Source organism: Vulpes vulpes, chromosome 14 (assembly GCF_048418805.1).
Source record: "Vulpes vulpes isolate BD-2025 chromosome 14, VulVul3, whole genome shotgun sequence".
Lineage (NCBI taxonomy): Eukaryota > Metazoa > Chordata > Mammalia > Carnivora > Canidae > Vulpes > Vulpes vulpes.
This window is the reverse complement of record NC_132793.1, coordinates 35,666,790-35,688,969: the sequence shown is the minus strand read 5'-3', so window position 1 is coordinate 35,688,969 and position 22,180 is coordinate 35,666,790. Positions and strand designations below refer to the sequence as shown.

Here is a 22,180-nt window from a genome sequence, read left to right as displayed (position 1 = left end):
CAAGGAAACTGGGCATCTACTCACCAATGCCCATCCACCTTTGGTTAAGGACTGCTTCTCAGGGCATTAAAACATGAGCAGTTCTGGAGTTCTTTCTCCCAAAGCAGAGAATTTCAGTGTTCTTCACTGCAAACAGCCTTTTGTGAGTAGGGATAAATGCTCAGAGGATATGAGCAGGGCATTAGCAGTGTTTAGTAGAAGGATTATGGGCCACATTTTTCTGAGTTGCTTGTGGAAAGAGGATCATGAGCTTAAGGCAGGAAGTCCTCTGAACAGAGTAGTCTTGAGGCTGTGTTATGGCAAGATGCTGGAGGAGCTAAGGATGGTGAAATGATGGGGGTGGGGAACATCAGCTGGTGGTACCCATCTGGGTTTGGGATTCTGGAATAGTTAGATACCTGGATGCTTTGGCAACTCATCCTGGAAATAGCTGTGGGCATTGGGGTTAACTGATCTTTTTTTTAAAGATTTTATTTATTTATTCATGAGAGATACAGAGACACAGGCAGAGGGAGAAGCAGGCCCCATGCAGGGAGCCCAACGTGGGACTCGATCCCGGGTCCCCAGGATCACACCCCAGGGCTAAAGGCAGCACTAAACCACTAAGCCACCAGGGCTGCCCCATTAACTGACTTGTTAATGGTTTACTTTCCTTTGTTTCCCAAAGTGTCCTGCATTCTAGGAGATAGATTTGGGTTTCCAAATCCTAGATGGAGAAATTGAGATACATGACTAACTTGCTTGAAGGTAAACTAGTATGTCAATGATTGTATGAAGAACACTCAGAGCGAGAATTCCTAAATCTTGGACCTTGAAGTCAACACTTTCTCCTCTCTTAAGATAATTTGACTTGATGTTCATTCCTTGTACACTGTTTGTTTCATCCTCTGTACTTGCCTCCTTCCTCTCTGAGCCAAGGGTTTTTCAGGTTTCTTCTGGACAGTGTGGGAAATAGTTACAATCAGTGTTTACTGAGTTACAGAGGAGGAAATCCAGTATTAATAAATGAAAAGATATAGTTTGTACAGTTGCTTCTTCATTCCCAACCACTGCTTCTCAAATGAGTTCACCCTGGACATATCATTTTGGTTACTCCAAATCTTGAAGAATTTTCTACTTAAACTTCATTTATCTGTGAGGTCTTCCTCCAATGATTCTGTCTTAAAATAATACCGTCTCCACCTTCTGAACTCTTTTTCCCCTTCACTGGTTATGTTTCTGTGTGACATGTAGAATCTGATATACTTCATATTTGACTTGTTGGTAGATTACCTATCATCCCCAGCTTGAATACAAATTCAATGAACACTGACCATTTTCCCTGTTCCCTCTTTCCCTCCCCTTGCCACATGTACTCCCAGTACTCAGAACAGGGCCTGGCATAGAAGCTCAATAAATATTTCATCACTGAATGAACAAATGAATCAAAGGTGTTTACCAAGACTTTTGGCTAATAAATCCAGTACATTTGTACATTTTTTGTGAAGCAAAATATCTCCTGGAGTTTCCTGGCTAGTTGAATTGAGAGGCACAATCCTGGATTTATCTTCCAGGCTTCCTTATAGCTTTGGAAGTACACATCTGGTTTGAATCATACCTATATCACTTAGTAGCTGAGAGGTCTTGTTCAAATAAACTATTAATTTCTTCTTCCACAAAATGGGCTAATAATTCCCATTTTGGAGCATTTTTTAGGAGGGTTTATTTGAGTCAACATAAATAAGGCACTTAGCCCAGTACCTGGCATGCAGATGATCATCAAGTATGAATCTTCTTTCTTTTTTCCTAATTTCAAGTGTGGTCATCAATTGGCTGGCCAATCAGTGACACAAAGATCGAGGGCAGCCCGGGTGGCTCGGCAGTTTAGCGCTGCCTTCAGCCCAGTGCCTGAAGGGATCGAGTCCCACATTGGGTTCCCTGCATGGAGCCTGCTTCTCCCTTTGCTTGTATCTCTGCCTCTCTCTCTTTCTCTCTCTCTCTCTGTGTCTCTCATGATTAAATAAATAAAATCTTAAAAAAAAAAAAGATTGGGAAAGTTGGTCAAAGGAGATGCTGAGGGAGGATGTCAAAGAAGGAAATCTGAAACTAGAAATGCAGGCAGGCCCTTAGGATCCGGGGTTGTTTATAGAACAACCTTTTTATACCTCCTGGTTATTTATAGAAAGACCATGGATGAGGGAGGCAGAAGATATGGCCTTGCCCCAATCATTGTATTTCTAATGTATTTCCTGAGTTGGTTCCTACCCAAAGCTGATTCATCCCTAGAGAAAATGTCCTTCTTTAGCCAAAAGGAACTGACTGCATAAGAGTTGAGGCTGGAGAAACTCAATTATCCAAGGAAATATGTTTCAGAATGAATCATATGATAAACCTTAAAGCAAAATTCCAGTATGGGGTTTTATTACTCACACAATGTGGAAATACACCTGACTGAGAGGAGATGGAATTTAGGACAGAATTTTCTAATATGACCCATATATTGACCCCTTAGCAGTTTTGGCATATGCAGAATATTTATCCACTTTCTCCTTCTTCTAGCAACCACCCTACTACTTTAACTTTCAAATAGAAATGTGTGGTATAGTTGTTGAGCATCTGGGCATGTCCAGAACTTGTTTTGAGGCTTGGGAAGACGGTGAATAACTGCAAACATTTATTGAGAATGATGAGTTTGTCATCATTGTTTCCACTACTTAACTTCTCTTAGAAAACCTTGAGAACTACTTTCAAGGGTGAAATTATTTGCCTTTGTCAAGGCAACTAGGACAAATTCATCTGTATCACTATTATGGGGTAGAAGAGAGAGGCAGAGGAGGAGGTGGAGGTGATGGAGGTGATGGTGATGTTGGTAAAGATGGTGGTGGTGGCAGGTGATGGAGGTGATACCATGGCTGAGGAGATGGCAATGATAAAGATGGAGACTCTGAAGGTATTAGGTAAGATAAAGGAGAGGTTGCAGAGCAAGTGGAGAGAAGGTGGTGGTAATCAAGGCAGTAGTGGCAGTGGTGGAGGTAGGGCTGGTACAGGTGTTGATGGAGATGATGGTGGTGGAAGTGTTGGCTTTAGTAGTGACAGAGGCAATAATGGTAAAAATGGTGATATCAAAAGAATTGAAAAATGTCTGCACAAAAACTTGTACATGAATATTCATAGCAGCATAACTCATAATAGCCAAAAACTGGAAACAATCCAAATGTCCATCAATGGATGAATGGATAAATAAAATGTAGTATCCACACAATGGACATTATTTGGCCACAAAAGGGAATGAAGTTGTTACATGCTACAACATGGATCAACTTTGAAAACATTATGCTTATGTAAAAGAAGCTAGACACAAAGGCCACCACATTTTGTATAATTCCATTTTATGAAATGCACGAGTAGGCAAGTCTATAGAGACAGACATAAATTAGTGGTGGAAGTGGGATGGGAGTGACTGCTAATAGAATGGGGTTTCTTTTGGGGGTGATAGACATATTCTAAAGTTAGATTGTACAACTCTGAATATACTAAAGAATACTGAATTATATACTTTAAATGGATGGATTGTAGAGTATATCAATAACGCTAATAAAAAATTTTTAAAAAGTGGAGGTAGCAGTGGTATGGTTGTGGAGGGTTCACTTTTGGTGGTGGGATTGGACTGGGGAGAGGAAGGAAGAGTTGATTGATACCTGATATACCTAAATCTATGTAGGATCAAGTCAGAGTACCAAAGATTTTTTTCCATAGATGTTTTTCCATCTTCTGGAAACTCTATTTTCTCCCGTAGCTAACACTGAATCCACACACAAGTATTTCTGAAACAGATGATAAAAATCAAGTGAAGTGTCACCTGCTGGAGGAATCATGTCTAAAAGGGATATCTTTGTTTTTTCCACACAATGTTCTCAGCACACAGACTGGCTTCTGAGAAGCAAGGGGATGGAGTGGCCAGGGTTCCTCTTCTCACGTGAGTGCAAAGTCAGATGGAGTCCATGAAGAAATTAAAGCAGACATCTGGGATCTATAATTTTTAATAATTTTTAAACTAGCTACAAAATGTCAATCACTTCACAAACCGACAGAGGAGACAGGAGGAATTTAATATTACATGCTGTAATGATATTTATCTCACAGTTTATCTATATTTCATTCATTTATATTATTTTTTAAAGATTTCTTTATCAGCTACTAAATATCTCAGCAATTTGGTGTGCATAGCTCTAGATTAAGCAACAGAGAATTGTACTGATAACAAACCACAGGGGGATATGGTGATTAATAAGAGTCAGCCTTATAAAATTTACATCTTCACACTGTTTCACAGCAAGATTGCTTTCTCCAAAACATAGCCTTCAAAAGCAGCAAATAAATCCTATATTACATTCATTTGACATAGTTCAGCCAAACGTATATTTTGCTGGAAATGATTAAATGGTGAGTGTGTCAAATCCATCTTTTTTAAAATTCATTTTTTAAAAAAAGGATGATTATGATTAATAAGTCTATATATTGACAGAAAGAAAGTGATACTACTTCAGTTTTGCTGGTATAACTTAATCTTGACAGTGTCTCAATACTGAGCATGCTTTGTTGTTGTTTTGTTGTTTCTGTTGTAGTGTGTGTGTGTTTTCTCATCAGTATGCTACTGTCATGGAAAGATTTTGTTTACGTAGGAATCTAAAAATCTATTTAGTTCTCATGCATAAATGCATAAATCACATCACTTTTAGTGCAATGCCTGTAATGTAATTCCACATTGTCTAATTATGAAATCATAAAGACAGATGACAGCCATGAGGAACCAAGGACAGCAAATTTTGAGAGTTTCAGAGCCTGACACCCAAAGAAAGTATAGTGACAGTAGCTCTGTGGAATGTCACAGTTTTACAAGAACAATACTGTGTATTGAAAGAATCAACAGCACATTGAGCATTCCTAAATTGTTGTCATTCAGCAAACACCACTGAGGAGAGAAAAGGAAAAATAAACCCAAGACATCTTATGTAGGGAGTCAGAGCCACTAAATGACTACTATATACAACCTTTGGAAAGAAAGAGACTCAGAAAGAACAAAAGACACATAATATTTTGGGGAAGCTGATGAACGACACAAGACAACATTCACAATGGGGGTGGACTGATATGTGTATGTGTGCAGACCTACTAGGTAATACAATGAGAAAAGCATGAAGGTGCTATCTTGCCCAACAGCATTTGGAAGAGAACACAGGTGGGCACATTTAACCACTCCCCAGCATTTTTGTTGCACGTTGGTTGGCCTCATCAATTCTGGTTTTGTTGGAATCAGCCTAGAAAAAAGGAGAAAGAAAACAGAATTCAGGTTGCCTTTTGACATTCCATTCTTTCTTCTGGGTCTCTTCAATTGCCCTCTTCTTGAGGGAAGGCATCTTGAAACTTCTCCTGTCAGAACTGACCCTTTCTTCTTTTGTCATCCCAGAATAATTGCTTGTGGCTCTACTTGGACATGATCATAGAAGCTTGGTTCCCATGACTGTCTTACCTTACCAGAGAGCACCCTTTTGAGGACAGGGTTACCTCATTTATCTTTCTCTATTGGAATAGCACCCAGTGATGTCTATGGATGGCATTCACATCTGCAGGATTGAGTTGAATTAGCACCACTTAAACAGCTGGGTTCAGATCATGGCTAACCTATTAGCAGAGTCACTTCAGGCCACTTACTTAATCTTGGGGCCTCAGCTTTCTTGTGTATAAGCTGGGGAAAAAAGAATCCTGCTAACAAGCATGAGTGTCTATATCCTGTTCATTCAACCTTGACATCAAGATTGATATAACTATGAAGTATATACTATTATTAATTCCTTTTTCCAAATGAGGAAACCAGGCAGCCTGGAGCTAGAGTCCACACTAGTAATCACTATGTTAATCATTATTGTAGTACTTAGGTCTGCTGTGAAAATGAAATGAGTTTGTACATATAATGTGCTTTGAATAATTTTTTGCAAAGATTAAGTGTTCAATATATTCTATCTTACAATTATTGTTATTGGGTGAAAACTTGACTTGTTTTCAGGATGTTTAGTAACTTTTAGCCCCATTTCCGAAGACTCACTCCTATGAGTTTGACAGTTGGCTTGTATTTTTTTTTAAGTAGGCTCCACACCCAATATGGGGCTTGAACTCATGATCCCAAGATCAAGAGCCATGTGCTCTACTCACTGAGCTAGCCAGGTGCCCCTTATCATTGGCTTGTTTGAACAAGAGCACTTTACCATAATTCTGTACCTTGACTGACTTCACTGCTTCAGTTACCTTTTGCTATACATGCAGCACGAAACCAAGAGTTGCTACCAGGACAGACTTTTAAACCCCAGAAAATGAACTATTCCCAATACCACTGAAAAAGGTATGAGTGAGCAAGCAGAGGCAAAGATGAAGATTCTGTTCAGGCTATTGTTTTGTCCTATCACGGTTGGTAATGGTGTCTGTCCCTCTCCAGCCTGGAAAGAGGAACACAAAGCTGAGAGGCAGTGTAGGGAAACTGAATTGCTTTTCTATCAACCAGTATTTGTTCAGTGATTACTGATTTTGCATTTACTATGGTGCTTGGTGCTTTCCAATCTCCGCCGAATTGGATCTTCTTTATTTAGTTTAATTGTGAATTCCAAGCATATTTAAAGTTATTTATATTCAACTAGAAATTTGCCAAGTTAAAATAGAAATATTGCTAGATTATTCAAAATTCTGAATTATCTGGCAACGATTTCCTACCATCTGTTTGGATAATCAAAAGTTGACTTTGAAAACAAGTTAACATAGGGCATTAATTTTCCTTGATTGTTTTGATCTATAGACTCATATTTTGGACCTTAGGTTCCTGATTTGGAAAACAGGTATTCTCTCCAATTTTACTTGGCTCTTAAATCTTCCCCCTTTAGCTACAAATCCTATTAGAAATAATGACATTTTGGTGCAAAGAGCATTATAAGCTCAGACCAATGTGAAATGTTTCTGTAGATTAAATGATGCTATTTTTCCAGACTAAATACTAAGAAAAGCTCAAATGAGGAAAATCATTAATTTAAAAATGGATGGCATTTCTGGAGGCAAGCATTCTGGAAACTCTTGCATTAAGAATGCACTGGTGAGCCTTCATCTGGTTGTAGAAGGAGAAATTTTGAAATAGAGGTTAATCTTTGGACATTGTCAAAGGATCCAGAACAGACCTACATTCACTGAAGATCTGTGATTTCCACCTAAATTTTCTCTGAAGCGTATCAAAATTCAAACCTATATACCTTATGCAAAACGTACTACATCTTTATTATATAACAGAAATAGCATCTTTTAGGAAGAATCCTGAGGTAATCTCCTTTTAGATGTCTCTCTGGTATTTGGAGAATGCCTTTGTGTTCATTCTGTTCATATGCCAGACAGGGGGCTCCATCCCATGACCCTGAGATCATGACCTGAGCTAAAACCAAGAGTTAGACTTCGAACTGAGCTATCCAGGTGCCCCAAGATTCTTCTTCTTAGAGTGTGAGTTTAATTTACTCTTAGATACTCAAGAGATCTTTGTATTCTGTTTCCTATTAGCAGAAGTGACAACTTTCGTGAGAGGGTAAAAATCTATTTAAAAATGTGTAGTTTATATAACATGTATCATTTGTAGCGATACTGGGTTGAAATAGACTCTATCGAGTCATGTTCAGATTGTGATTTGGAGGGTAAGACAAAGGCTAGTTATTCAAAGGCAAAAAGACCCCTCTCTCACTTCTTAAACAATCCAGCACTTAGAGAATGATACAAACCATAACGGTTATTTCCCATCCACTTGCCTGATTTCCAATTATAATTCATAGCTGCATATGTCTTTGCCCTTGTAGTAAATTGGGCCCAAAATGAAAGGTTTTCCCTAGAGAAGGGAACTAGAAATGCAAAGTGGTAGAATTAAGATGCCACTTGCCTTTCCAGGAACTCTTTTTCTTGCTGGAAGTCCAACTCTATCAATAAAGATTTGACCCCTCTCTTAGTAAAAGTACTCCTTCTGGAACTCTAATTGAGTTAGAGATACATTATCTCCCCACATCTGTGAGTAAATTGGGTCCATTGACAGATAATGAGTACTTCTGTTTTTTTCAAACAATTTTCCTGATGGAAGGTGGTTCGGCAATTATTTCTTAGTTCATTCTTCTGGGCCATAACGGGTTAGGTCAGTTTGTGTCAGCTCCAGCGCTTTTTGAAACTCTCAATATTATTCTAAAATCTATTGATTTGTGCAGCTTTAAAAGCCTTGGCATATCAAAGGCTCTTAACAATGGTAAGAGTGTCATGACTTGTAAAAGTAAGCAAAGCACAAGCTTTTTGCCAGCCAATAGTGACATCTGTGTAACTCAACATTGATCAGGGAAAATATTACGTGATGAGATATTTTTAATATGGAGCACATAGAGCGCAACAGGGCCAAGCGTTCCCTTGATGTCAACTCCTTCCTTTTTCAAGTCAGTGGAGGATGTCTGAGTACCAAGAAACTCCGTATTTAGCCTTATTTTCAAAGCATCCTTCTCTGCTCACCAAAGTGGAATGAATCGTTCAAAAGAAACTCAGGATTTCAGCTTGAAAAATTCAGCATCTCCCAGTAAATAACCAATGTAACCATTGGTTACAGATGTACCATTACCATTAAGCCTGTAATGTACCTATTTCTTCCTGTTGGCATTTTGACATCTTATGAGATTATAAGCAATATTCGGGACTCTACTGATTGGGAAGGAAGCAGAATACAAGATCATAGACAGTATTTCAGATTTGTGTAGGGTGGAATATCAGGTTTTGGTGCCCCAAATCTTCTTATAAAAGGTATCCGGTGTTTCTTTCTGTTTCCTTCCGATCTCAAGCCCCTAAAACCATTCCCTTCCCATTCTATTCTCTTCATTTTTCTTTATGCTTCTTGTTGACACCAGGGGGTTCAGTCTTAGAGCCACATCTGGTGTCCTTGTGTGAACTCAACTTCATCAGATTATGCTTTCTATTTTGAGATCTGGACATGTGAACTGTTGAACTGGAAATGGAATCTGGGCCTTTTTGAACTATTATTAAAGCTTTGGCATTTATAAATCAAAGCTCATATTCATCTTCTGGTTAAACTAAAATAAGTGTTCTTTCCCCTATTTCCTGATTCTATTCCTACATCATCTCTTGACAAGCTCCTAACTAAACTTTGAGACTCAATTTGACTTTTTGGGAGATTTTCCTATCACTTAAGGAAAATCTTTTTCTATCCCTTTCCTATCACTTAGATCTTTCCTCATCTAACCCTACATAGCATTTTATGTGTGGCACTCTCGGCAAATTATATTTTGTGTGGTAGTAAATTCATCTGGAGGCTCACTGCTCCCCATAGGCTGTGAGTTTCTTAGCAGTGGGGATAATGTCTTTCTCATCTTCATGTCCTTTGGTGCCTAGCACAATACCCGAAATAGAGGTGCCTCTGAGGAATATCTGATAGATTAAATTCTACCCTCTTATTTACTTATGTCGGTGAACTTTTGTCTTGCGAAATGAAGGGGGAAATTTCCATCTATCCCGTGTGCCTGAATCCAATATCACAGTTTGAGGGGCTTATGCCCTTCATCTTTCCTCAGTGGTATTTCGGAAGTAATGAACAATGGAAGCTCGCTGACTGCCACAAGCTCACCTTCTCCATGATCCTGTCGATCTGGCGGTTCTGTGTATCAATCTCATTGCCCATATCCAGGGCCATGTGACGGAGGTTTCCAATGATACCGCTCACCTGCTCCAGGTTTTCATCCATTTCATTTTCTCGGGCATCATTTGTTACCCTGGGAGTCAAAATGCAATTTTTATAAGATAGAAATTGAGAAAAAAACTCAAATACCAAGGACCCAAAGCTCAGGGAAAATCTGTAGACCTTTAGGTATCAATCCCATCTACTTTTAATCTCTGTTCAATATAAGAACATTTTAGCTCTCATACAACAGAAAATAATTTGATTGATTGATTCATTGATTGGGCTCCACAACCAGCATGGAGCCCAACGCAGGGCTTGAACTCACAACCCTGAAATCAAGACCTAAGCTGAGATGAAGAGTCAAACTAACCAACTGAGCCACCCAGGCACCCCTAAAAAATATTTTCTAAATTTCATTTTTGAACCCCTTGAGTTTCAACTTTTAAGGAAGGCATATTAGATTAATTTATCTACTTATCTCATTTCCACCAGCACATCATTTCCTCCCTTCATATGTTTATCCCAATTTTCATTTTTAAGAATAAAATCCTTTTGGGATGCCTGGGTGGCTCAGCAGTTGAGCGTCTGCCTTTGGCTCAGAGCATGATCCCAGTCCAGGGATCGAGTTCCGCATCAGGCTCCCTGTGAGGAGCCTGCTTCTCCCTCTGCTGTGTCTCTGTCTCTCTCTTTCTGTGTCTCTCATGAATAAATACAATCTTAAAAAAAAAAAAAAAAGAATAAAATCCTTTTGTTGAGAGGATTGCCGGTCAGAGAATGAAGATGGAATTAGTTAGAAATTATATTTTTCTTTCTGAAATGTCAACCAAAGTCTCCAAAAGTTAAATTGAGAAAGAAAGGCTTTTGCGTTAAGTCAGAGAATTTCTCTGCTCATCTTCTTCCCCATTTGGGACCCAAATACACGGGAAGAGTAATGATAATTATAGTCTGCCCTTAATCTTGCTTGCTCCCAAGAACTCCAAAGGGAACTACTTATTCAAGATTTCTATTTGCTCAGATTTCAATGCAATAGGGGGAGGGGGGGTTGGTGACATTCTGAATGGGTGATTTCAGGGGAAAAAGTGGTGATAAAATATTGTTTCAGTTTGGGAAGGAAGGAGTGGACTCTCAAAGTGCCTTACCACCTTGTCATTTTTTTCATAGCTTAAGAGTTAAGAAGGTAGTAACTCTTTATTGTAAATGGTAAGTACTCATTCTAGAATGTTCTGGCTAATTAACATTTTCCCACTGCAGATGGTGATGCTAAAGATGTCCAGTGGGGTTAAAACTCATCCCCCATGGTTAACTCCCAGCATAGACTGGCCCACCAAGGTTTTTTTTTTTTTTTTTTTTCCCCACCAAGGTTTTTAAGGCAGCCCAGGGCAGGGGAAATTAAAGGGGGAACTTCCTACTTTTCTTACATAGAAAAGAAGCTTATTTAAATGATCATCAACAGGTAAGGCATACTTCTGGCTCCATGATTCACAATACTGATAGCATATTAGAATTACTTGAGAAGCTTTAAAAACCAGAGCTGCCTAGGTCTAACTTCTAGAGATTTTGAATCTGTTGGTATAGATTAGGCTCAGGTACTGATTTTTTCTTAAAAAAGACTTTACTTACTTATTTAAAAGAGGGAGAGAGACAGAGAAAGAGAGAGAGAGAGAGAGAGAGAGAGAAAACAAGTGGTGGAGAGGAGCAGAGGGAGAGGGAGAAGCAGGCTTCCCACTGAGCATGGAGACCAATGCAAGGTTCAGTCCCAGGACTCTGGGATTATGACCTGGGCTGAAGGCATATGCTTAACCTACTTAACTAAATGAACCACCCAGATGCCCCTCAGGTACTAATGTTTTTAAAAAATAGCCTCAGGTCATTCTAATGTGCAGCCAGTATGGAGAAACCCTGGTCTGGTTGCCCTGGGAACAGATAGAAACAAGAATAGAGTTGTCATCTGTGAGGCTTTATGTAGATATCTAAACCTTATGTTTCAGTGACAGTGATCTGTCATTTGAATCTGGTATTGATTGGTAACATCAGTTAAAATGGCCTGGGAATAGATAGGTGTACAACTATCTGTACACTACCCTAGTCACTAGGTACCCTAGTCACTGCTGAGCCCTAATATAGCCTTAAAAAGGGATAGGAGTTTTATTTCTTCAATTTTTAACAACAAAAATATTTGTCATTATTTATTCTGTTTTCTGGTCTGAGAGTTGAGTTCTGGATCGGCAGATTTGTGTAATTTGAGATTTTTATATAGGTCTTTAAGTTGGCTTTTGCTTCCAGGTCTCAAAGGAAGTAAGTCAGGTATGTTTGTTATATTCTATTTGTACCCTCAGATCCATTCTCTCACCTGTTTTGCTCTCTGCCCAGAGATGCTGACCTCTCTACAACTGCATCACCCAGATTCTCTTACCCTCCAGCTTCCAATAGGCTTTGGCAGATGGCCAGTGAGATATTGGAGGGCAAGAGGAAAGAGGAAAGTGGGCATTTATTTCCCTTTCTCATTTCTTGCTAGTTTTGCAATAGCTGCATTTCTCCAGAGCCCCTCACCCACAGTGGTAACTACTGTCAGGTTCTGATAACAGCTCCTGTCCCTTTAGGACTCTTCCTGCTATTGCTAGTCCACAAATGCTTTATCATTGCTTGTTATTAACCCTGCCCACACCCCCGTAAACAATCTCTTTCATAAGTTCTGTTCAATTCAATTTATGGAACGAAACACCTGTTTACTGCCGCATTGATGCTGGATGTGGTCATGTGACTTGCTTTGTCTGATGAAGCTCTGGCAAACTCAACAAGGCTTGATAAATGTTTGCATGTTGGAGCCTGCCTCCTGGGAATGCTGCCACCACCATGTAAAAAACCAGGCCTCTTTGCTGGAGGGACAACACAGGAGAAAAGCGGAGGCGCCTTGCCCTAGCCAACCACCAGACGAGTAAGTGAGACCATCTTGGATCATCCTGCACCCATCTTCATGGAACGAGGGAGCCCAGGAGGGGCTCTTGGAAGAACTGCACAGCCAACATACACATTCATAAGTAACCAGTAAAATGGTTGTTGCTTCAAGAACCACTCAGCTTGGGGTGATTTGTTACTTAACAATGGAGAACTGCCAGGGCTGGCTGCACACAGCTCACCTCCGAATGAAGCCACCACTGATGGCCATCTGCTCCCGTTCGTCCACCACACGAGCAGGTTGGCTGGCCACCACTCCATCCTGATTATTGCCCCAGGCTTTTTTGTAAGCATCACTTGATTTAAGCCTATGCAAAAAAGAGGGTGAGTGACAAGGCAAGGGGGTGGAGCATCAAACTCACAACAATGGTCACCTCTTCAAGCGAAGAACCGAACCAAGCAAATGGGTTTTAACTCGAGGCATTAGGGAATACCGATATATCATAATCTGGACCCAAACAGTTGGCCACCACCATGCCTCAGCTACTCAGCATTTCAATCAAGCCAATTGCGATTGTCTAGATTGCAACTTTTGCCCAAAGGTTGTTCTTGTTTTGGTTTGTTTTTGCAGTTTAGTTGGATTTAAGACAAGAATTAAGGTAGCTGGAGGACATTCAGTTCTATTTCGGTGACATGGTTATATTTTGAGACACAAAACACGCAGAAAAACATACTGGCAGACAGACACATAACAAGACTGCCAAGTAGAGTGTGTACATCACACCACAGCAACACACTGTCATCAAGAAAAACATACTCGACCAAGTTTTTACACACCATCATGCAAAGATTCCCTGTTTTAATTTTTCCCCCAATGCATGTATGGAACTAACTATTCCAACTCTGCATGAAGGACATAAAGGATTGGTGGTTGGCCAAGGGTGGTGGTCTTCAAGTTGCCTCTAGAGTGATTTGAATTAGCTAATATATCGGTACTTCCAAACAGTCACCATACATCTAGTCGATGTACAAACCTTTGTCCACAGAGACAAAAAGTAAAAGAGGCATAGTGAAATGAATGCAGGAAAATAGAAGAGAGAACAAGCCATCTAGCACCAGAAAAGGAAATCCCTCTACGTCTTCTTCATGCACCAGCTACAGGCATGAGTAGAAAGTGAAGCATTCTCATTTAAGCCAAACTATTCCAGAAGTTGACCATTCTCGGAAAAGGCACTAGCAGGACAGTAATAGCCTTCATGAGGATTTGAAACGCAGGTTCAATAGCTTCTTTGTCAGGCTGGGGGGCAGGGTGGGAATGATTACAAACTCCTACTTCAAGCTATCCTGGGATGTGGCAGGGGAGTGTGGTCTGGAACTGGTGTGGTCTCCATGGGCCATGATTCACTGAGCTGCCTTGGAGAGAAACTTAAAATCCAGGCATACCTGTTGTGCCCAATAGAAACATGTGCAGCATATTTTGGTGGGTGTGTTGTAAAATTTAAGGCAATCAAAGATGTTTTTAGGTTCTTTGCATAGTAGAAACCACATACTTCTTAGTCCAGAAACAAGAGAACTTCCTTTGGTCCCATTTTCATATTTTCTCTTATATGACAGCAGAATTTAACCCCTCCCCCCACTTTTTTTCTTGCACTAGAGAATCGCAGCCATCTATTAAAACTGGCTCCAGGGACTAAGCAACCCTGGAATAAGTTGGAAAACTGTACCAATGGAATTTCAGCAACTACCACAATCTAGTGTATAATGCCACAGCCCTCAGAGCCGTCAGAATTTACTGCACTAAAGAGCCATGGGCCCACTCAGTGGGACAGGATCCAAAAACTAATTCAATAGAGCTTAGAATCTGGGTTTTTTTTCCAACTTCCCATTCCCTTCCTCCTCACATTAAAAGAAGTTACATGGACTTTGTGATGTTTTCTGCTATGTAAAATATCTGGTATACCATCTTTGGCAAAGTCAAGGGGGTGGGAAAGTTTGCGTTTCTGAAAGAAGGCGAATCACTGCACCCACAATGCTGCACATAGACTCACATAACTGCCGTACATCTACCATAGTCCTTTGAAACATGCCGAGACAGGGCGAAGCCCTCAGAGAGTCCAGGGCACCACCAGCCACTGCGTTGTGACACATGGTTTTTAAAGCATTATTTACACACAATAGGGAACACTTCAGTCAAGCTTTGAAGCTCAGTTAGGGTCTCTTGTGCAATATGGAGTTAGTGCCAACTGCTATGTGTAATTCGTAGGGGCCATCATTTCATCTGAGCATTAGAATCCATCCCAGGGCAAGGCCTGCCTCCACGCTTTCTCCACAGAGTTGATGAATGGGGAAATTGCATCTGTTGGAATTCATCATAAAACAGGTGGAAGTCTCACCTGGGGGGCAGGTGGCCACTGAAAAGAATACACAGCTAAGTCCTGACTAACTGGAATGCGTAGCAATGAGTCATGTTGGTGAATTACACCACTTTCTTAATTAACAGTGGGCCGTGGAGGAAAATTTTGTTTCAGGGGTGATGGCTGAATATGTTAGATTTTCAAGACACTTTCTTGCCTTAGAGTCTTGGGTAGTGAGCATGACTGAATTTTTCCTTGGTTATGGCTTTACTTGATGTACCTGATAGCCTTTCCTCTAGGATCAACTCTTACTCTTTGGTCCCCTTGGGTGTGGAAGTCACAGGATTGACTGTGGTGGCAGTCTGAGTGTCGACTGAGTGGAGGAACACAAACTGCCTAGATTGCCCTTCAGGAAAAACCATTTTAAGAGCCTGATGTGATTTCCACCCTCCTTTGTTCAATGGTCTCTTTTTACTAGTGGAAGGAAAGCAAAGGTATAAATACCTTAGAGAGTTCCAGTTAGCTAGATTCCAGTTAATCAGGCTTTGCTGTAGATCATTCTTTTAAAACAAGTTTAAATTTATTTGTAAATTGAGCCCCTCCCCCTCCTAAACAGGAAGTGGGATATTTTAAATCAGCCTCAAAGTTTAAAGGACGTGAATGGTCATATAATCAGCTAGAAATGACATCAATTGCTGTACTAAAAGCTAGGATCAGGAGAGCTTTTAGGAAAAAGGCTTCTGTTCAAAGGGAAGTGGGAGGGGTGACGGAGATTGGGTAACGGGTTTAATTTTCCAAATGCATGTTGGACAATCCCCTCATGCATTTTTTTTTCACTGCTAGTCAAATAAGACTATCTTCCAGAACCCTCCTTTTCAGGTTCCTTCTGTTGCAAACCTTTATAACCACATGTCACATTTCTGCTACATTCCAAAAAAGCGTTGCAGAACCTTGAGAACAGTTGAATGTTTTGTGATGTCGTGCATGCAAAATCTACACATTTCAACATTTTGGTCAGTGTACGGGTAGATCTTCCAAGAGGAAGAATGTCAGAGGGATGGGTCCAATTTGAGTAAGCCTTGAGCACTTCTTGCTGAAGGGCTCATGGCCTCTGTGGTGGGTAGAGCTGGGGCATCTACAGTCTAATCACTGGGCAGATTTGGCAACTGGCAGGGCAATCCCTGTCATACTCTCTGTCTTACAGATGCTTGCTTAGGCCAAATTACCTGTATCTTTTGCTTCTAGAAAATCGAACCTTGCCATCCATATGTGTTTCTTGACTTCCAAACTTACCCCCAAACTTTTCTAGCTCTGCAATTTTGGCTTTTGGGATTGGGAAAAAATAAAATTCCCTGGATGCCTCTTTGTTGAGGCTAGTCTGTGTCTCAAGGTACACTTTCTGGAAAATGTTGAAACGTTCGTCAATAAAAGTTGCTGACAGTGAAGCTTTCACTGTAGTATGCCTGATTTTTAATGCATCAACAGTAATTCCCACTAATATCATCTATGCTATGAGATGAATGCATTGGAGACGGTATTGATCTGTTCTGCATGCCACATGCTCATCCTGACTTTGTGCTTGGCAGGAATGAGCTTGTCAAGGCTTGGAGATGGGCCTTGGGAAACCAAAGCTTCAGGCAGGCAGGCAGCACCTACTTGTTACAGGGACACACACAAAGCCCGCAGAATTTTCCTAGGTCCGTCAAATTCTTTTCTGCTTCTTTCATGTCCTTATTGATTTGGTCCATCCCTTCCTCAATGCGTTCCAGTTGTTCTGATTAAACACAAGTATTTTATCCCCACAGAATGAAGCAGATGGAAAAGGACAAAGAAAAAAAAGACAAAACTTCAGACATTCACTTTGACATTAAAAAAGAAAAAAATTAAAAGAAAGAAGAAAAAAAAGAAAACTGGACGCCACAGATTAGAGCTGGTACCCAGTACCTACTTGTTACAAGGACATATGAAAAGGCCACAGCATTTCCCTAAATCTTTTAAATTTTTCTCGGCCTCCTTCATGTCTTGGTTGATATGGTTCATGCCTTCTTCGACACGATCGAGTTGTTCTGGTTAGGACAAAGGGATGACAGTGTGGAATGAATTTTTTTTGGGTTTCCAACAGAACATGAGAAATGACTATGTGGAACGGAATTTGAAAGAGAAAGATATTACAATGCACGATCCCAGAGGATGCATTGCTGTAGACTGCTGCCACCTTACACGAGCACAGGTGGAAGGAAATGAACAAGAAAGATGCTCAAAAGAGTCTGTAATTCAGACATGATGGGATGGAGGTACGTAGGCCTGTTTGATTCTGAGGATCCAGGAAAACAGCACAGCATAGTCACTTACTCAGGCACCAATGAAACCCGAGAGAAAGAAAAACAGGGTGTTAATGTTTTAGGAATTCAGATTTAGTGCTACTAGAGAAGGTATCTGTCTCAACTTTAAATATCTCTATTTTTTGGTTGTAAGCATCCTGGACCAGGTAAGGGTAGCAAATAGAATCAATTTTCTTTGGGGAAAATAACAATTAAAGTGATAATTAGCAATGGGTACCAGATCTTTTTTTCCCTAGCAGTGGGCTGCTCCCTAGCCCAGGGGCAGTTCTTGGTTTTGAATACTTAATTCATACAGACACTGTTAAAAAAAGAAGCAACATCAGCAGAGTAATGTTCCAAGCACTGGGACATTTAAATTCCTCTCTTCATCCTATGACTTACTTGCTATCAAAGTTCTGGAAGGCATTTCACCTCTCTGCCTCCTGATTTCCCAGTCTCTACAATGGGGGGCATGTTAGATCCCTAACTCAGGCAGACAGCAGGGAAAACAAACACATGGGTCTCTGGAGGAGGGGTGATGGGCTGGAACATAGAACAGTACGGAGTCATCACTGCCAGCAAAGCGGACCTGAGTGCATCTGAGACATAGATCGATAGCCATAAAACCAGCTCATGCTTCTAGGTTGCCAGGGTTACATTCACTAACTTGATTAATTTTTCAAAAGTTATGGCACCACACTGAGTAAATTACAAGTTCAGTGAAGGGGTTTTAAAAACAGTTTTTAAGACCGTTAAAGGAAAACAGCAGTGCAATGTCTTGGCTGTCTAGTTACAAACCCTAATTATACTTTCATCCCTCTTTTAATCTACATTTCTATGCACACCTGCCCCTTCCCTTTAGGAATAAAAGCTTGATTAGAATAAAACTGATAAATACATTTCGAGTCTAAGGGTATAAATAATTGCTTAAAAAGAATTTCACGTTAAATTGTCCAGTGGAAATTATTTCAAAAAATGAAGAAAAGTTCCTTACTGAGCCAAACTGGGGAAACGGTCTATCTAGAAAATAAGGGTCTATTGTGTTCTTATTAATGGGGCTAAAGAATAGAATCCAGCTTATTTGGAATCTGCTACCTGTGCCATGCTTTTCAAATGATGGATGAAGGCAAAATTTAAGTGTTTCTCCAGCATTGGATAGCTGGAGAAAATAACAGTGTTGTGCTGGTGAACTTCTATTGCATAAGGATAGGTCTAGTAATGTCTTTAAGAAAATCTTTAAAAGGACTAAAAAAAAAAAAAAAAGTAAGTCTTTACATTCTAGAAGATTCTGTACTTTTACAAAGGCTTCTTTCCAGTTCCCTTTTAAGACTGTAATAAATTAGTCTATAGATAAAATTATCTATTGAATAGGGGGATTGGTAGAGAGAGAGGAGCTCAACATTGTCAAGGGAAGAACCATATTAAATACAGACAGAAATCCCAAAGGAATACTTGCTAATAGCTTCCTGAAGTGCTGGGTTGAGATGGGATTGAAGGAGCATCTGGACTCAGGGAAAACATGAGACACTCCACTAATGATAGCTGGAATACACGCAGATTATGGCATGGGGATACACAGTCAGGCATTTGTCCTTCCTGAGGAGTTTCTCTGACAACATTTCAGAAGCCCCACTGACTGTGGCCAGGGATTAGGAGGTAATAAAAATAAAATATAATAAAATAAAAACATGAATTGGTCCCCAAGAGTTGTATTTCTGAACCAGAGAATTCAAATTAAAATATAAAAACAAATGTGCTCGTCCCAATTGGTATTTCTTCAAGCTGTTCAATCATGGGTTGCCAGACTGTTAGGTGAAGGCCATAGTTAAGAGAGGGATGCTGAAGCTCTTTCAGAAAAGTTGATTCAGAAAATGATTTTATAGCTACTAATATTGGTTGAATTTATCATTTTACACAATTATAAATCAAATCCCTTAATTTAAAAAATATTGTGGGACCATTTTGTCATAGTTAATTCTAACTTCATTTTTAGAGTTTACTGTGTTAGGCATATTGAGACTTCATGGCATTTCAATGGATTTCTGTGATGACATCTCTCAGGAATGCTTGAAAATAACCAATATCTTCATTCCAACCTAGAGTGGCCAGCAGCAGCTTACTGGCTGATCCAATGTAGTGTCCATAGTTGACTGCTTCTTACCTCCCTAAGCTTGTTTTCTGTTTTCTGTCTATTCTTGGAGACTGGGAGGACAATAGCATTTTGAGTTAGTAGAGGTATTCCAGTAGATTATACTATACGTTTGGGCAAGAGATTGTACCTTCTTTTGCCATATTTGGATGACTGGTTATTTATGATAGTTCCACCAATGGCAGGATACTCAGGGATCTAAGTTTAGACATCTTTTCTACTAATCTTTCTAAAGTAAGACAACATGAGGCCCTTAGAATACTCAACCTGGTTAAAAAAGAAACAAACAGTAGAAGAAGAGCAATACGTCAATGCTATTGACCCAGTGTGGAAGCCTTTATAAGTATATTCAGTTACCAGATGCTGCCTATATGATTTTCATTATCCTTGATGAACAAATGGAAATTCATTAAATAAATTTAAGTAGCCATATGTGGCTAGTGGCTACCATATTGGACAGCGCAGCTTTAGTTATTCATAACAGATACTGGTGTGTAAATGTTAGCAAAAGAAATGTTTTCTCAAATGCTACTTTGTAGTGCCATGAACCTTTTAAGAAAGTCAGCAGGCACTCTGGAAGAGGCCTTACTCTGCCCTTACTCTGTCAGGCAGAGGTCAAAGATTTCACTGCTTAGTTTGGCGTTGATCCCATGGGATTTTCCCAAGGGCTTCATCTTCAGCATTGAAACAAACACATAACTCAGCAAAGACCAACAAAAGGATCAAAAGATATGGAGGTGAGAGTTTATATCATCCCATATTTGTGATAAGGTGGTTTCATGGGGATTTCACTTCGAGACAAGTTTTCTAGAGGAATAAAAGTCCCAACTCAGTATATTTCCAGGGCCATCTGTCATGCTCAATGCTTCTCGGTGTCTCCTGATACCTGGGTATAAAACAAGAATCCCATAAAGAATTTCCGAGTGCAACCATTTAGCTGGACAACCTGGAATAGTTCTTTAGAAGGATGTCTGTTTCTTGAAACTCCTGTGCAGCTGCAGGATAGAAGCAATCAACATTTTTGGTGTTGAAGCATAGACAAAATTAGGAGAGCATAACTGGAGAGAAATTTTAAAGCAGTTACTGATCTAAACAACTAAACACAGCATATGCAGAATGAAAATGCATTTACCATGACAATGAAGATAGTCATTTATGACTATCCTAAATGACTTTAAGCTCATCATTTTACAAGATCCTAATCACCTTATAGTATAAATGGAACGTGTACCCCTTAAGACTAGGCAATAACTACTCACTTTTGGGGGTTTACCAGTTGTGTGTTTTTCTCAGTATCATTGTGATCCCCACCCATCTTGTAAAACCAAGGATATCCTAGGAAATATGTTTAACCAAGGAATTCAGCATTTTATGGTGTGGCCACAAATGAAATGTTTTAGCTGAGAACATGAGCTATCTTGTGGGGGAAATCTGCTATTCTGCTTCCTTTCTCAGAAAGGAAGTTGCTATACCTATGGGAGAGGTTGCTGGGAATCATTTGTGCTTATGAATAATACATTTCTGTGTGGAGATTTTGGCAAATTTTATCTTCAGATTTTCTTCATCAAAGTGCAATGAAATTTGCAACTCAAGTAAGCATGTTATTTCTCTCTTTTTGATTCTAGAGTTATATATATGTACATATTACATCAATGCATATCTGCAGCATATAATTCTAGGAGTAGAATGTCTTGGTCAAAGATGGGTGTATGTCATAATTTGAAAATATTATCAAATTACTCTTCAAACATTTATAACAGTCTATAATGCCTATCTGTACATTGAAGATGACTGTTTTTTCAATATATTCACAGCACTGGTGATTATCAATTTAAAAAATTTGTACCAGTCTGCTAAAGAGAGGCATCTCATTATTGTTATTGGTTGAAGCATGATTTTGTGTCTATTTATAAGCGGGTGATTTATATCTTACATCAATTTGCTTGTAGGTTGTTGCCCTTTTCTTTGATCATATGCAAAGTTTCTCTCTATATTAGGAAAATGCCTTATGTCTGTTATCTGTATGGCAATTCCCACCCACCTCCATCTAAGGTTTATTTATTTTTGAAGTTGGAGGTGTCCCATGTTGTGAATACAATCTTACATTTTCATCTTTGACATTAAAAAAATTATCATGATTCCTAAGAATTCTTTAATGTTTTCAAAAATATAAAGAAAAAAATTCACAACAATTTTCTTGTTATAAGAATTCAGAATAGAATCAGGTAGCTAACTTGTGGCTAGAATTAAATAAGCATCGTCATATGACTAGATGTATTGAGACAAAAAGAATATTACTCTTCTAGATTCCACTTTAGAGTACAGAGATGATTTTCATGGATTCTCTGATTTTCATTGCTTCTAGCATTTCCATAGTAATTAAAAAACAATTTAAATATTTTAAGTGGTTCAGTTTCTCATTTTCCAATGGTCTCCCTCAGCTTATATCCTTTTAAAGACCTAACAGGACCTAGTTACTTAAGGAATCTTCATGATGACTTGGAAATCAAAACTGCCAGATCCCGAATTAGGATGGTCAGAAGAAATGGATGTGATATAATAGTATTCTATCATCCTATCTAGGGATTATTACAAGAAAACTAAGTTTACGGGAAAAATTGGGGATAAGAAGGATCAGAGATTTCTCAAACTGTCCAAAACACTACCATTAAAGAAAAAAAAATGACTTTTCCCTTCAAAATTCTGTTACTCCAATATACATGAGAGGGACAGTAGTGAC

At 39.4% G+C, this 22,180-nt stretch overlaps 1 protein-coding gene across 4 annotated transcripts in view; it reads right to left on the bottom strand.

Annotated features, from left to right (window-relative positions):
* Positions 1 to 4,003: 4,003 nt before the first annotated feature.
* SNAP25 (synaptosome associated protein 25) overlaps positions 4,004 to 22,180 on the bottom strand; it is a 79,139-nt gene continuing 60,962 nt past the window's right edge. For 2 of the 4 annotated variants that reach the window (XM_026012282.2, XM_072736386.1), the window contains exons 5-8: positions 16,627 to 16,744; positions 12,859 to 12,984; positions 9,668 to 9,812; positions 4,004 to 5,297 (exon numbers count right to left, since the gene is read on the bottom strand). In XM_026012282.2, the coding sequence (XP_025868067.1) occupies positions 5,229 to 5,297; positions 9,668 to 9,812; positions 12,859 to 12,984; positions 16,627 to 16,744 (458 nt within the window). In that variant the 3' untranslated portion in view covers positions 4,004 to 5,228. Of the gene's footprint in view, positions 5,298 to 9,667; positions 9,813 to 12,858; positions 12,985 to 16,626; positions 16,745 to 16,918; positions 17,037 to 22,180 lie in introns of all 4 variants that reach the window. The other 2 variants (XM_026012283.2, XM_072736388.1) reach the window with 1 other exon arrangement.